This window comes from Narcine bancroftii, chromosome 1 (assembly GCF_036971445.1).
Source record: "Narcine bancroftii isolate sNarBan1 chromosome 1, sNarBan1.hap1, whole genome shotgun sequence".
Taxonomy (NCBI): domain Eukaryota; kingdom Metazoa; phylum Chordata; class Chondrichthyes; order Torpediniformes; family Narcinidae; genus Narcine; species Narcine bancroftii.
This window is the reverse complement of record NC_091469.1, coordinates 55,332,507-55,347,424: the sequence shown is the minus strand read 5'-3', so window position 1 is coordinate 55,347,424 and position 14,918 is coordinate 55,332,507. Positions and strand designations below refer to the sequence as shown.

The window sequence follows — 14,918 nt, the reverse complement described above, 5'->3', positions numbered from 1 at the left end:
ATGGCTATCTAGTACGCCTGGACGTCTGCGTCCTCCCTCTGGTCTTTGGCGAGCTGAGTGACATCGAGCCCTCCACAGGTTGTGGTGACAGCAGGCCTTGCCAACAATGTGCCGGATATCCGTGGTGAATTCTGATATGTAAGAGAGATGCCATTGTTGTCTTGCCGACCACTGGTCCGAGACCATGCTCAGGATGTAGGTCAACGGTTTGTGGTCTGAGTAGGTGGTGAACATTGTCCCATCTAGCATGTAGTGGAAGTGCCTTATCACCAGGTACAAGGCCAGTAGTTCGCAGTCGAACACGCTGTATTTGAGCTCTGGTGTTTGCACCATTGCTCTAGCACCACGTCCACTGCTCTGTCTGAGGCATCCATTGTGAGGGCTAGGGGGAGGTGGGATCTGGTATGCCAGTACCATGGCCTTTGCCAGTGCTGACTTGGTGGCGTGGAAAGCCTCCGTGGCCTCCGGTGTCCATTGCAACATCTTGTCGCTGAGTTTGACGAGGCCGAACAGGGGCTGCATGAAGGTGGCTGCTCCCAGGAGGAAGTGATGGTAGAAGTTGACCATGCCTAGAATCTCCTGTAGTCCTTTGGTTGTTCTCAGCTTAGGGAAGTTCTGGATGGCCTCCACCTTGTTGGGTAGTGGCGTGGCGTCCTCTGGGGTGATGCGATGCTCCAGGAAGTCTATTGTTTGCAGGCCGAACTGGCACTTGGCCGGGTTCACGGTGAGCTCGAACTGCTTCAGTCTGTCGAAGAGGCGGATGAGGTGCGTCCTGTGAGTACTGGCATTGGGGCTGACGATGACAATTTTGTCTAAATAAATGAAGATGAAGTTGCAGATCCCTGCCGACCACGTCCATTAACTGCTGGAATGTTTGGGTTGCATTTTTGAGTCCGAAAGGCATTCTTAGAAATTTGAAGGGTGTGATGATGGCCACCTTCTGGATGTTGCTGGGGTGTACCGGGATTTGGTGGTATCCCTTTACAAGTCCACCTTGGAGAATACCCTGCAGCCTCGTGGTCAAATCCTGGACGTGTGGGATGGGGCACCTATCTGGGATCTTCGCCTTGTTTAGATGTCAGTAGTCACCACACGGACACCAACCACTGGAGCTCTTTTGCACCATGTGGAGTGGGGAGGCTCATGGGCTGTTGGAACGACAGACAATCCCCAAATCCTCCATGGTGGTGAACTTGGACTTCATTGGAGCTTGTCTGGTGGGAGGTGCTGGGTTCGTCCATGCATGAGGGGCCGGCGGTCTCTATGTGATGCTCCACGCCATGTGGCAGCTTGGAGTCATGGACGTTCTGTGCTAATAAAGCTAGGTATTTGGCCAGTAGGGAGGCGTACTCATCTTGGTCCAGGGCGTGGATTCCCAATGGCAGGAAAGAACGACTCCACAGGGTGAGGAGGAAATACTGGAAAGTTGTGGCATTTACTAACTGGCATCTGGTCATGTCTATCAGCAGTTCGTAAGCCTGGAGGAAATCCATTCCAAATACTGCCTGTCCCACAGCCGTGATGGTGCACTCCCACTGGAAAAGAGTGTCTGCAACATGAATGGTGATCAGGCAGATCCTTTAGCTGGGAATGCAGTACCCGTTGACCACTTGCAGGGGAAAGCCTTTGGTGTTGGGTCTCGCCTCAAAGTACATGGGCGGGATGAGGCTAATCTCCATGCCCACGTCGACGAGAAAGTTCCTCTGGTCTCCGAGATAGAGTAGGGCTTTCTTTATGTCAACTCCCGAAGCCACTATTGGCAGCTGGCCTGCCCTTTTCCAATCACTATGTTGGTTTTGGCAGTGAGGTACGAGCATGGGGTGGGGTGGGGGTGCACCACTGGGTGTTCCTGCCCCATCAGCGGTGGTAGAAACAGTACTTGCTGTTCTTCTCTGCATGCCCTTTGTCTTGCCGCTGTGCCGCAGCTACCGCTGGTGTTTCTGGTGGACTGGACAGGGTGGCGGCGACGATTGCGTAGACTGTTTGCACGTTGAGGGAGTTCTGCTGTGGAGTGCAGAACAGCCAGTCTGCCTCCTTGGCTACGAGGTGCAGGGTGCTGAAATCCATGTCCAAAACCACTGAGGATATGTGTACTGGTAGCTTTGAGAGGAATAGGGCCCCAAACAGGAAACAGTCTGTATGCCCGTCTGCCAAGGCCACCATCTCGTGCATCAGAGGGGTTTCTGTCGCCCAGGCCCTGCATGTTGAGGATTCTACTAGCATGCCTGTGCCAGCTGAGGTCTAGGGTGTCAAGGAGGAAACGTCAGAATTACTCGCACTTTCTTTCCATCAGTGGACTTTCTATGAAGAAGTTTACTTTGGCAGCTGTGGCATCCAGGGCACTGCCAGAACATGGTGTCCTCTGAAACAATTCCCCTGATGTAGAACTGTGACTCAGCCAGCTGTAGCAAGTTCCTGGGCTGGCTTGCCCAGAACGGTGGAAGATGTATTCCCACCACGTTGATTGCAGGCCTGCGACTGTGGATTCAGCCGATTGTTGCATTCTCGTGTGATCAATGCTGGTTCCAAAATGCTGGAACTGTCGTGGTCACCACTGTAGCGACTGCTGCAGCAGCTCTACCAAGTAAAGGGACATCCACATTGCATGAGGATGAACCAAAGAATGACTTTATTGATTTGAATTAATTGCATCTCCGCGCTGGCCTGGCTACTTCCAGAAACATACCTGCTGGCTTCCGGAAGTGACGTCATCATGTCGTGATGTCACTCTGTGGCCGGCGGGCTGCTACACAGAAATGGAGGGTTCCTTAGCCTGCACGTGGCACTAGGCACGGGCTCCTTCTCGGCAGTGAAGGGGTGCCTATGCCATCTTGGACCAGCCACGTTCTGCGGCGATTTGGCCTGCTACATACTTTACATTTACACTCTTCAGTTTTCCTTCAGCTTATAACCTGTTATCCCTAGCTTTTAGCAATTGAAATGAAAGCCCATTTACCTGAAATTTTAATGCCATTCCTTGCTTCACAGATTACCTGACCCATTATATTATTCTATCATGTTTTGTTTTTATTTCAGATTTCCAATATCCAAGTTAATTTCCTCATCCTCTCTTTTTTTGTGCAATTGAGCTGAAGAAACTCAGCAGGTCATGAAGCATCCATAGGAAGCAGAAGGTAACCAATGTTTTGGGCCTGAGCCCTTCATCAAGGTAAGAGAAAAATGCAGGCAGGCACCTGAAGATAAAGCTGAGGGGAGGAGAGGAGCAGGAGGGGCATACTAACAGGTAAGAGGTCATAGGAGGATATGGGTGGGAGCATGGGAGTATAGAAGAGAAAAAATGCTGAGAAGTGAAAGGGAGAAGGGTGTAGCACACTGAATACCCTCACCATTTTATTCACTTACCTGTTTGCTTTGTGCTCATACCTTGACAAAGACCTCAGGCCTGAAATGTTGGTTACCATTTCCTTCCTATAGATGTTAGTTGACCTGCTGAGTTTATCAAGCATTTTTTGTGTATTGCACTGCAATCACAGCATCTGCAGACTTTCCTGTTTAACTCTCCTCTTTTGTGACCCCAATCATTTCAAAATCTCCAAGTGTTGCAATTCTGCACTGAAAATCTAATCACTCTGGTGTTAGTTGCCATATCTTTAGCTCCAACTGCTGAAAACCTCTCTCCTTTTTAAGGAGTTTCCCTAATCAACCTTTTTGAGCCACTTCTAATGCTTAACACAGGTGAGTTTTACCTTTTGCTTGATAGTTCTCCTGCATTACAATATTTTTTCAACTTTAAAGGGGAGCTTAATCCAGACTTAATGTGTTTAAGTGTCATCAGTCATGCCATAAACTGGTCATGCTCATATTCGCTCAATTTGAGCTTTAGTAGAACAGCTGACTTAATAGAATCCAGATACGAGTGCAAGACCTGAAATGATCAGAGTAAATGTGCTTGACATTATTAGAATCGGAAGGGCATTTCCAATAGATTTCAGATATTTGGAAAGATCCAATGTCTGTAGCCATTCTGATGGAGAAAGGTTGGCCTTTGTTGGAAATCGAGGACTAAAACCATCACTGCATGAAATTCTTCAAAATCATTCTCTGAAAGTCAGCCATCATCAGCCACTACATCAAGAGCAGGGGTGCTTGACGACAAGGTGGAGCTTCACTCACGTCTTTTTGCAATAAATTAGGCCAAGGCAGAATCCCGATTATACCCGACTAACATCCAGGACATGGCTGGCAAAAAATAGGTAGCACATGTGGCATATAGGTTCCAGCAAGAACATTTTCACCCAAAACCTCACTGACAGTACAGCCAATGAATGCATCATGAAGAATGGCTTACATTGTAGGTGACAGCTGGACAGACAGAACCGGCCCATCACGGCTTCAAGGGAGGCAGGATAGTGGAAAATCTGTGATGCTTGATACATTTCTTTTCTATAGTGCCTCCATACTAGTTACAATATTTAAGTCAGAATTATGATGGAATATTCCTCACTTCTTTGGAAACATGCAGCAACATAAAGATTAAGAAGATGAGGTGCCTAGTAGGATAATGAAGTTCACCTGACTGGTGTCTCATGATTAGACCCAATATCCATCTCCTTAACTACTAGAGTATGGCTATGGAAAGTCTGATCCACATGATGCACTACAGCAACTTTCTATGGTTACATCAGGAGCCTGTGTCCTCTAAAACAGTGTGGACACAAGTAACAAGAATATGAGAGAGAATATCAAAGGGCATGGATATGGCCTTGAATAAATCTCTTAAATTTTAAAGCTCTACTGGAAAGTACCTTGTTATGTACTTTCTGCCTGTCTGACATTCCTCTTTGCTCAGTTTGTCAACACAGAGGAGTGAACAAAGGGAGAAAGACATAGCTTTAAACTGGTTTCTAAAAATAAAATGCTAAGAAAATCTTTCATCTGAATTAGAAGGTTACAGAGCAAAATTGCATAGGCAAATCCTCTTGGATACAAGACTATAATTTTATGCTCTTTGAATTATGGTATAGTACAGTTAGAAAGTGACCAACATGGACATTCAGACAGCAAGAGAACATGCAGGAATGACTTGCACCACAGTGCCCAAAATATAATCATGGGAAAATTTCTAGCACAAACACTAATTTTTTTTGACTGCAGTGTCAGGGAAAAAAAAAAATTCGCTGAAAAAATTAACATAATTACTGCCCATATGGTCGCTCACACTTTGACTGCAAGTACCTGAGTGCAATAGTCCCAGTGGTTGGATGTGCAGTAGAGGGCATGACTGACAACAAATTTTTCTGGTACAATTTACACTGCAGGCTTCCTCCAAAAAATTGTAGGGATCCTGCAGGATAAATGGCGGTGCAGGAATTGACTCAAAATTCCTGTACATTCCTTTTTAGACTGCCTGTGTAGCAGCAAAATTCCTTGATTGTGCCATTACATGCCTGCAGTCGAAAAACCATTAATTGTTACACTTTTCAGACTGGAAGAAGATGAACAAGGATTAAACTAAAATTGACTAATATTGACAATCCGGAAAGAAGGTGAACAAGCAGTACACTGAAATTCAAGCATTATACTGAACTTTCATTTTTTTACAATTAATGCTATAATTATAACTGAAGGGAATTTGTATACAGCCCTAGTAAAAGACAAATTCAACAAGTGTACAGTACTGGAAAGCTTATGTTTCTGATTTCTTTGAATATGTTGCAGAAATAAACAGTTCCACTTTTTGGCATAAAGATATAGAAAAATATATTTAAGAAGAATGCAATTTCCTCATTACATAAGTAAACAATGTTAGAACAAGTAACAAGTAGACCAGAAATATATGCAAAATAAATGTCCCGCTGCCATTATCATGTACAAGGAATTGAGATTTGAACAAACAGCATCTGCTTTTGCAAAAAAATTAGCTGTACTTCAAAGAATGATAATACCTGAAGGAGTGAACTGTATTAATTCAAATTTTGTACTGTCACCTGAAATTAAATAAGGTATCATTAGCAAAGTTTTGGTATTCATGTAAATAAATATGTTAACTAAAAATGAACAAATTGTATCAATTTTTCTTTCAATAAATGCAAAACTAACAAAGCCACTTTTCTTATTTATATTGTAATTCGGCCGAGGAATTCTTATGTACAAGTTCCATTTCTTCCATTATTATCTACGTACATGAAAATTGATAAATTCTAGAGTAGAATTCTTCAGCAGAAGAATTCCATGTTAAACTGTGTCACTCCAGCTTGGTGTTTCCACTCACAGGGTATGGTCGTCATAGCAGTTAGCGTAAAACTTTTACAGCGCCAGCATTCTGTACCAGGGTTAGAATCCCGCTCTGTCTGTAAGGAGTTTGTACATTGTCCCCGTGTCTGCCTGGGTATCCCCCCAGGTGCTCTGGTTTTCTCCCACCGTTCAAAATTGGGTGTAAATTTGGCTGCACAGACTCAGGCCGAAATAGCCTGTTACCGTGCTGTCTGTCTAAATTTAAATAGAAAATTTAAATTTAAAAATCACTCTTGAACTGATGGTTCAATTTGCATGAAGATGAATATGGAATGGCACCATATTCCAGGCAATCCTCCATTGGGATGTTGTTCAGGATATTGGTTAACATGGCTTAGAGATGCACATATCATTGGGCACTCACATTTAATAGAATTGCCACCATTCATTATCAAGCTTAGGACTGGAATCTCATTTGGGTAGGCTCCACTCCTGTCACCTCTTCTTTCTCACAACATTCTTGTCATCTCTAATTGATAAGAGACTGATTGTAAGTGATGGAGAGAGAGAAGCAAAACAGTGGCTGATACTCTTTAAGCAGTTGGCAAGAAATGGTTTTAAGGATGCATTCACTCACCTAGTGTGAGGCTAGTATACTTTTATGCTGCATGTAGCCGGTTCTCTTCATCAACCGCCAGACACTGAGATCTATAAAAGTATTACTTCCTTTTGGGCTATGAGGCTTCTTACCCCATTGTTTCCATTTTTCAGTACAAATCAATCAGTGGGGGGCGTGGCAAGATGGCGTAAGGATCAGACGTGCCTTCCAGTCCTCTCCTAGCTCTATCTTATTGTTTTGTCTAGAAATGCCCGTTAAAATTCTTTAAAAGTTTAGATAATTTCAGCGCTGTGATGGTACAATTGGTGGAAAAGAGCAAAAAAAAAACCGACAACAGATCATCAAAAAAGTTCAAGTTTTGGAGCCTACCTACAGGAAAGACACCAGGACTCAGCGCCAAACAGCCTTTAGAACAAAGAGTTACTCAAAGGCATTTGTCAACTGTAGAGGTGGTGCTGCAAACTGCATCTTTTGAGATACAAGAACCTATACAACTTGATGTACTGGGAGAATTTAATATATTATGGACTGGGGAAAACCCCGGCCAGCGTCCTCCAGTCATTGCTGGAGAGGCTGTGGCTGGAGTTTCCACACGCAGTCATACTACTAGGAAGGCAACCAGAATGAAGGAAGGAATAGAAGGTCCTTTGGAGAAGAAGCAGGAATCTGTTGAGCCAAAATCTCTTCCAATTGAAAAGATTTTTGTGAATCTTGAATCTAAATTATCTTATACAATGCAGGGATTATTCAAGATTATGACTGAACTTGGTACTAGGTTTAATACTTTGGTGAAAATACATTCTCAACAGATGGCTGAGTTTGGAGCTTTTAAGCTTGAAGTGAGAGATAAATTTAATTCGTGTGAAGAAGATATAGACGAAATACGGGATCAAGTTTTTGATGTGACCAAAATGGTCGAAGACTTACAAACTCAAAATAAAAATTTGGTGAAAAAGATTGATTATTTGGAAAACCAATCCAGACGGAACAATATAAAGATTATTGGTTTGCCAGAAGGTATGGAGGGACCAGACCCAAGAAAATTTTTTACTGAATGGATTCCACAGGTGTTGGGTCAAGAACATTTCCCGGAAGGTATAACTCTGGAACGTGCTCACAGAGCCTTGCGTAGAAGACCTATTTCAGGTCAAAGTCCAAGACCTGTTTTGGTTCGTTGCTTGAATTATTACGACAGAGAAATAATTTTATGAGTGGCTATTAGAAATGCACAACAGAGAAAATCACCCTTGATGATTCAAAATAATCGAGTTTTCTTCTATGCAGATTTGAGTCAAGAAGTTATGTTCCAACGACGGGAATTCAATCCTGCTAAAGAGTTGTTGTGGAAGAAAGGTTACAAGGCAACCTTTAGATATCCAGCTGTTTTGAAGGTTTTTCAAGATGGTTGCCAACCAAAGTTCTTTGATTCTCCAAAGGAAGCTATAGCATTTGCTCAAGAGCTGCCAATTACTCAGTTTCAACAGAGACATAGTCCGCCGCGATCTCTAAGGAGACAAGAGATGGAAGAAAAGAGCCGTGCTCCAAGAAGGAATGGTTGTAATGGTGACTCGGCAGTTGGAGCTGATTAAAAGAAGAGTTGTTCTTTTTTTTTTCTAATGTTTTTTTTTAAAAAAGGGATATTAAATAATGATGATGTTAGTTTAAGATGTAGTGAGAGTTGGGGGAGAGAACTGGATAGGCACTATTTCCTGAAAGTCATCTGCTACGTGTGAGTTATCTCACACCCATTTTTTTTTGGGAGTTACCGCATTGCGCGGTTTAGACGGGAGAGAGTATTTTTAACCTCCTACCCGTTTTTTTTTGTATTATTAGATTAAAGAGTGAAGGGTGTTTTTTTTGTTTAAAAAGCATAAGAAAGTATTTGATTGTTTAAAAAACTAAAAATTGATGTGTTTTTGTTTGTAAAGTTTATTCAGTAGATAAGGAATATCTGAAATTTAAATGTGAATGGGATGGATAAGTTTTTTTTAATATTTTTTCTTTAACTTTAAGGTGAAAGGAGTGGTAATTCTGGTGTATATTATTTTGCTATTTTAGTTATAGAACGAAGGGAATAATGGTGAAAGTTATAAATTGAATTGTACAATTCTTAATGAGGCTTGAATTTTGTTTGTGGTTTATGCTCCATTTGTTGAAGATATAGATTTCATTGTAGATGTGTTTTTATTATTCGGATATCTGAATTTTAACATAATGATTGGGGATATTTAAATGTGGTATTGGAGCTTTTATTGGATAACTATTAAAGAGTAAAAGGGAAAAATGGTGGAAGAGTACTAAAATTGAATTGTACAATGCTTAATGAGGTTTGAATTTTGTTTTAAGATGGTGTTTTATGTGACTAATATGATGATAGATGTGAAGTTAGTTAATATTTGGTGAAGGTTTATCTCTATAGAGAAAGTTTTTTTTTCATCTTTTTTTCATGCTACAATTTTTTTTTAGGAATTGATTATTGTTTAAGAATTTTTGATAGATAATGTTACTAACTTTACTAATTTTTTATATTAAGTTTGAGTTAAATATATGTTTCATCTTAACTCCGTTTGTTAAATATATCCTTTTAAGTTTGATTTAAAAATGTTTTTTAAGTCTGATATCTTAGTATTAATTACTTTTCTTTTTGTTAGTATTTTAATCGGTTATGTTTTTGGTTTTTTTTGTGTGGGTTTTTTTTCTCACATATATTATTAACTTTATTAATTCTTCACTCTTTATTTTGGGGGGGAAAGGGGGGGTTGGACTAATTTGAGTTGGGTTATTAATGTGTAATAATTATTGGGAAGGGTATAGTTTATTTATTGTATTGTAATTTTATTCTTAAATTTTTTTAATGTAATCCTATATGTTATTCATGTTATAAAATCTTAAAGTTGAAAAAAAACACAAATCAATCAGTGCAGCATTTGAACTTCTTAACATCAGTTCCCTTCCAAGTTAAGCTATTCTCCACACTATTCCAGGTCATATTCTTTTTCTTCATAATTGGCAGACTTGCTCCAGTGAAAATACAAATCTTCTTTATACATTGCATGGTAGTTTCAATTGGAGCCTGCTGCTCACATTTTTGGACCCTGTCGAGTGCTCAGCCAACTAACAACACAATTACTGCTGTTCGAATATGGAAATAATTCAAATGAGAATGCAGCAGTAAGCCAGTACATTGTTGGCATTGACTAGAGCACCGCTGCAACCGTGTCTGCCTGTCCCGCATCGGACTTGTCAGCCACAAACGAGCCTGCAGCAGACGTGGACTTTTTACCCCCTCCATAAATCTTCGTCCGCGAAGCCAAGCCAAAGAAGAGTATGTTATATATTATGATTCCAACTCTGTTTCAGGGATTGTTCTATGACACCTTAAAGGCTTGAAATAGATTTAAATCTCATCATTTAAAGTGAAGAGTGCCATAATTATTTCAAAATGAGTTACCAGTTCAGTCTTAATCCAACTTCATCTTTGCAGAGAAAACAACAAATCAAAGTTTTCCATAGATCTTAATGAAATTAAGATATCAATTTCTAATGTTCAGTAGTGAGCCAACAATAATGATTAACTAACACTTTGACAGAAAAAAATATTTACCTATTATGAAAGAATAATTGATTTTTATACATACATTCTAAGTACGCAGTGACATCAGCAGGATCAATGATATCTTTCCCAAATACCTATTGAAAGGAATGTAGAGTCAGAGTTACACAATGTAAAAAAATGCCCACTTTACCCACACTGACCAAAATGTCCCACCCAAATTAGTTCCACGTTCCTCTGTTTGATCCATATCCTCTAAACAGATCCTATACACGTATCCCTCCAAATCTTTCTTGAACATTGCCTGTCAGCAACTCTACTTCCTCAAGCATTTGTGGAGGTTTGGTATGATATCGGAAACTCTGGCAAAGTGCGGAGGGGTGGAAAGGGGGAAACGGAGAGGAATAGAGAAAGCAAAAGTGAAAAGGAGAGCCAAGGAAGAGATGTGGAGAGTCGTGGAGAGATGCAGAGATAAGAACCATAGAATTTTGCATCACAGAAAACAGACTCTTTGGCCCTTCTAGTCTGTGCCAAACTTCTATTTTGCCAAATCCAGTTGTTCTCAACTTCCTTCTTTCCACTCACCTATCACTCCAAGCAATCCTCACCAACTACAGAGCACCTGTGGCATAGGATGTCAAGGCAGCATGTGATTGGAAAATCAAAGGTTGAGAACCACTAGACTAGTCCCATGGACCTGCACCCAATCCATATTACTTCATACACTTCCCATCAATGCACCTGTTCAAATTTTTCTTAAATGATAAAATTGAGCCCACATCCACCACTTCAGATGGCAGCTTGTCCTACACTCTCACCACTCTGTGTGTGAAGTTCCCTCTAATGTTCCCCTTTCACTCTTTACCCATGTCCTCTGGCTTGTATCTCTTCTAATCTCAATGGAAAAAAGCCTGCTTACATTTCCTCTATCTATACCCCTCATAATTTTGTATATTTCAATCTAATTTCCCCTATGGTCCAGGGAATAAAGTCCTAATCTGCTTAACCTTTCCCAGTAAATCAGTTTCTCAAAGACCTGGTGTATTGTGTACAGTACTGATCTTCATAGGAAAGGATATAAATTGGTTGGATGTTCAGAGAAGGTCTACTCAGATAATACCTGGGATCAGTATTATAAAGGTATGGAGATTAGAAAAGTAGGAATAACCTGTATGTTTCAAATAAGATAATGGAAAATTTTGATAGGATATTTCTTCTTGTACAGAACTGGGCATCACTGGTATTTTTTTTAAACTTTATTTATTCATTCAAAATAGAGATAATAAGTAACATATATAACAATAAACAAAGCATGAATGTTATATTTTATATATATATTTAAAAAAAAAGGAAAGAACCCCCCCCCCCCTTCAGCCAACTCTCCTAAGGAGAGCCATAAAGAAAAAAGGAAAAAAAGAAAAGTAAAGCATACATATTAAAATCTAGTCAATATAAATCAAAATGTAAATATTCTGAATATAACAACCACCTATTAATAAAAAAACTATAGTTATCTGCGAAACATATGTATTTTTTCCATTATTAAACAATATTTCATCTCATTATGCCAAAAGTCTCAAATGTAATAATTTCAGGTAAAATCATATCTCTACCGAACACGTTTTACTAAAGATCAAACGTGATAAAAATACACTTAATCGGATTGTTTAAACCCCGAACATTAAAAGTAGCAAATTTCAACTTTGACATATCCACTAATATTAATAAAAACTAATAATATCAATATATAAAGACTCCGATCAATGTAAATAGGCCCTCCAATAGGAGAAAAAGAAACCACAAATCAAAGTCTAAATAAAATGAAAATAAAAATAGATAAAAAGAAACCCCCCCCCACCCAAAGAATCTACCAAAAGGTAGTAATCCCTAAACAAAAGTTGGTGTGGATCACCCACCAGTGGCTGATGACTAGTAGAACATAGAGCAAATTTCTCCCTCCCCAGCCAAACAAAGAATAACAACAAGATATCATAATGACATAAAAAAGAAAATAAAAATAAAAAAGTTCTTCTATTCATCCAAGAAATTCCAGACTCAGCGACCCCATTTCAAGGAAACAGACTCTTTCCATTCCCATTTCAACCGTTTCTTCCTGTAGAGCTCGTCGAAAGAACCAAAGACTTGTTGATCCAAACCAAGGCTTTTATTAGCAAAAGACAGGAGCTCTTCACAGGTGGCCGACCAGTCCGGAATGATCCGACCTGGCTAGGGACACAACCCTTTAAGGCCCAGACAGTAGGCGTGGCTAAGCTCTCAGCCAATCGCTGTAAGCACAGTCATTACACTCTAGATACTGTAACTATATACATTGGTGATAGGTCTGTACTATCACACTTCCATTTCCAGAACAACCAGATTTTTCTTTAGGAGACAATGGTGGGCTACGTCTTTGTCCTCTTACGTCTGGCAACGAGTCAGCAAAACTCATTGCTTTACACTCATTCTCAAAAAACCGAGATTGAAAGTCTCTACAAAACACCTTCAACACTGCCAGATAGCGAAAAGTAGACTTATAACCTTTATGCCACAAAACTTCTTTAACTGGATTAAATCGACGCCAACGCTGAATAACCTCTTGACTCAAATCAGGATAGAAAAAAAACTCTACTATTCTGAATCATTAACGGAGCTTGTCGTTGTCTCGCATTTTGCATTGCTAAACGAAGTATCATTTCTCTGTCCAAATAATTCAAACATCGAATTATGACGGGTCTCGGTGGTTGACCAGGCAGAGGTCTTCTTCTTAAGGCTCTATGAGCTCTTTCCAATACCAGACCTCCAGAGAAAAATTCCTGCCCCAGTATTTGTGGAATCCATTTGGTAAAAAAACGAAGAGGATCTTGTTCATCCATACCTTCTGGCAAACCAACAATCTTCACATTATTCCTTCTACTTTGATTCTCCAAATAATCTACTTTCCTTTCTAACTCCCTCTCACGTTCTCGCAATTCTTTAACGGACTTTTCCACCTCCAACACTTTGTCTGTATTAGAAGCCACTTGTTATTGACATTTCAAAAAAAAAGCCTGAAATTGTTTAAAATCCTCACAAAATGTTTCCACACGTATTTTAACTGTATCCAGTTCCAAATTGAGCCTCTGAGACATTTCATTCAACATAGGCTGAATGATAAGGCTTAGCTGTTTACATTGTAATTCAGAAAAGCTCAGCCCTGCTTTCTCTTGCTTAGTGGCAGAACCAGGTAACTGCAGCTCCTGCTGCATTTCAACAACAGGCAGTTTAACAGTTTTACTGCGGGTCTGGGCTCCCAGCGACGGCACCCCGACTTCCTCAGGGGGCCGATGCTGTTCTCCCCCCGCAACCCATTGTTGCTTCAAAAACTCACAAAAAAGACCAAAATATTCAGATTGGAGTATATCCTGGGGTATTTCAAGCAATGGAGTCGTCTTCTTGCGTGCCCCCTCCGTTAAAGTCAGCAGGCTGCCAGGATCAGGATCCACATCGGGGGCACACGCACCTTCCTCCTGAGGACGGGTAATTCCAGCGATGTCCTTCTCCTGGTGAGTAGTAGTCATTTTTCAGCTCCCACAGGCAATCTCTGTGGTTTAGGCTTGAAAGAAAGCAAACCTGAAGTTGTAGCGGATTGTTTAGGCTCTAAATCTTCAACACTCCGAAAATGTAGTTTCTTCTGTACTTGAGGTTTAATCTTTTTACCATTAATGGCCATAACAATTCCTTGATACTTTAAACTAAGTTTTAAAAAATTTAAACCTGAAAACAAAGAGTTAAAAACGGGTTCTTAAAAGTCTGGCCAGAGAGGTTGAGATTACACGTCTAGACTTTACGCCATCTTGCCACGCCCCTCACCTAGCAAAGACATTTGAGCCCATTTTATTAAATGGAACTATGGTTCCACCATAGAGATTTTGTGAATACTTTTAAGAAAGAGGTAGAAAGAGAGGATTAACAGGAATGGACAGCTGAGGTTACAAACAGATCAGCCAAGATCTTGTAAAATGGCAAATCAAACTTGAAAGGCCGAATAGCCAACTCTTGATCCTAATTTGCCTGCATTATACAGCAACTTCAATCCAATAAATAGTCACTTGAAGGCTAGATGAGACACTTGTTTGTGACATGCTTCAATTATGTCCAATAAAAAGCCAGATGTATTCAAATTATTTATTTAACATGTAAACTGGTAACTACTTTCTTTAACATTCGATGAAATGACTATAAATAACATCTGCATTAAAGCTTCGTGAATACAGAGCAACATTTACTGAGACAGTCAATGGAAGTTATGAGCGCTTCACTTGCCCTTCTCTACGATACCATGTTTTCATAATATACTATCTGAAGCTCCCGATTCACATCATACACTTCTGCGTATGCTCCAACGCAACGCACATGCTACAGCCAGCACTCTAAAATACTAACTCATTGGGCATGCTCCTGGAACTCAAGCACAAGAACAAAGATGCCCATCGAAAGCCAAACCAACCCACAGAGGCCTCCAATGCTTATGGGAACCAATGAGACGCTGACCTAACAAGTAAACAAATTACT

General features: G+C 40.4%; 1 protein-coding gene across 8 annotated transcripts in view; it reads right to left on the bottom strand.

Moving 5' to 3' along the window:
• Nucleotides 1–14,918, bottom strand: part of LOC138758331 (spermatogenesis-associated protein 6-like) — a 153,174-nt gene that overhangs the window by 121,131 nt on the left and 17,125 nt on the right. For 5 of the 8 annotated variants that reach the window (XM_069927103.1, XM_069927095.1, XM_069927127.1 and 2 more), the window contains 2 exons: nt 10,453–10,504; nt 5,907–5,948 (listed from right to left, as the gene is read on the bottom strand). In XM_069927103.1, coding sequence (XP_069783204.1) covers nt 5,907–5,948; nt 10,453–10,504 — 94 coding nt within the window. The remainder of the gene's footprint in view (nt 1–5,906; nt 5,949–10,452; nt 10,505–14,918) is intronic. The other 3 variants (XM_069927120.1, XM_069927147.1, XM_069927158.1) reach the window with 1 other exon arrangement.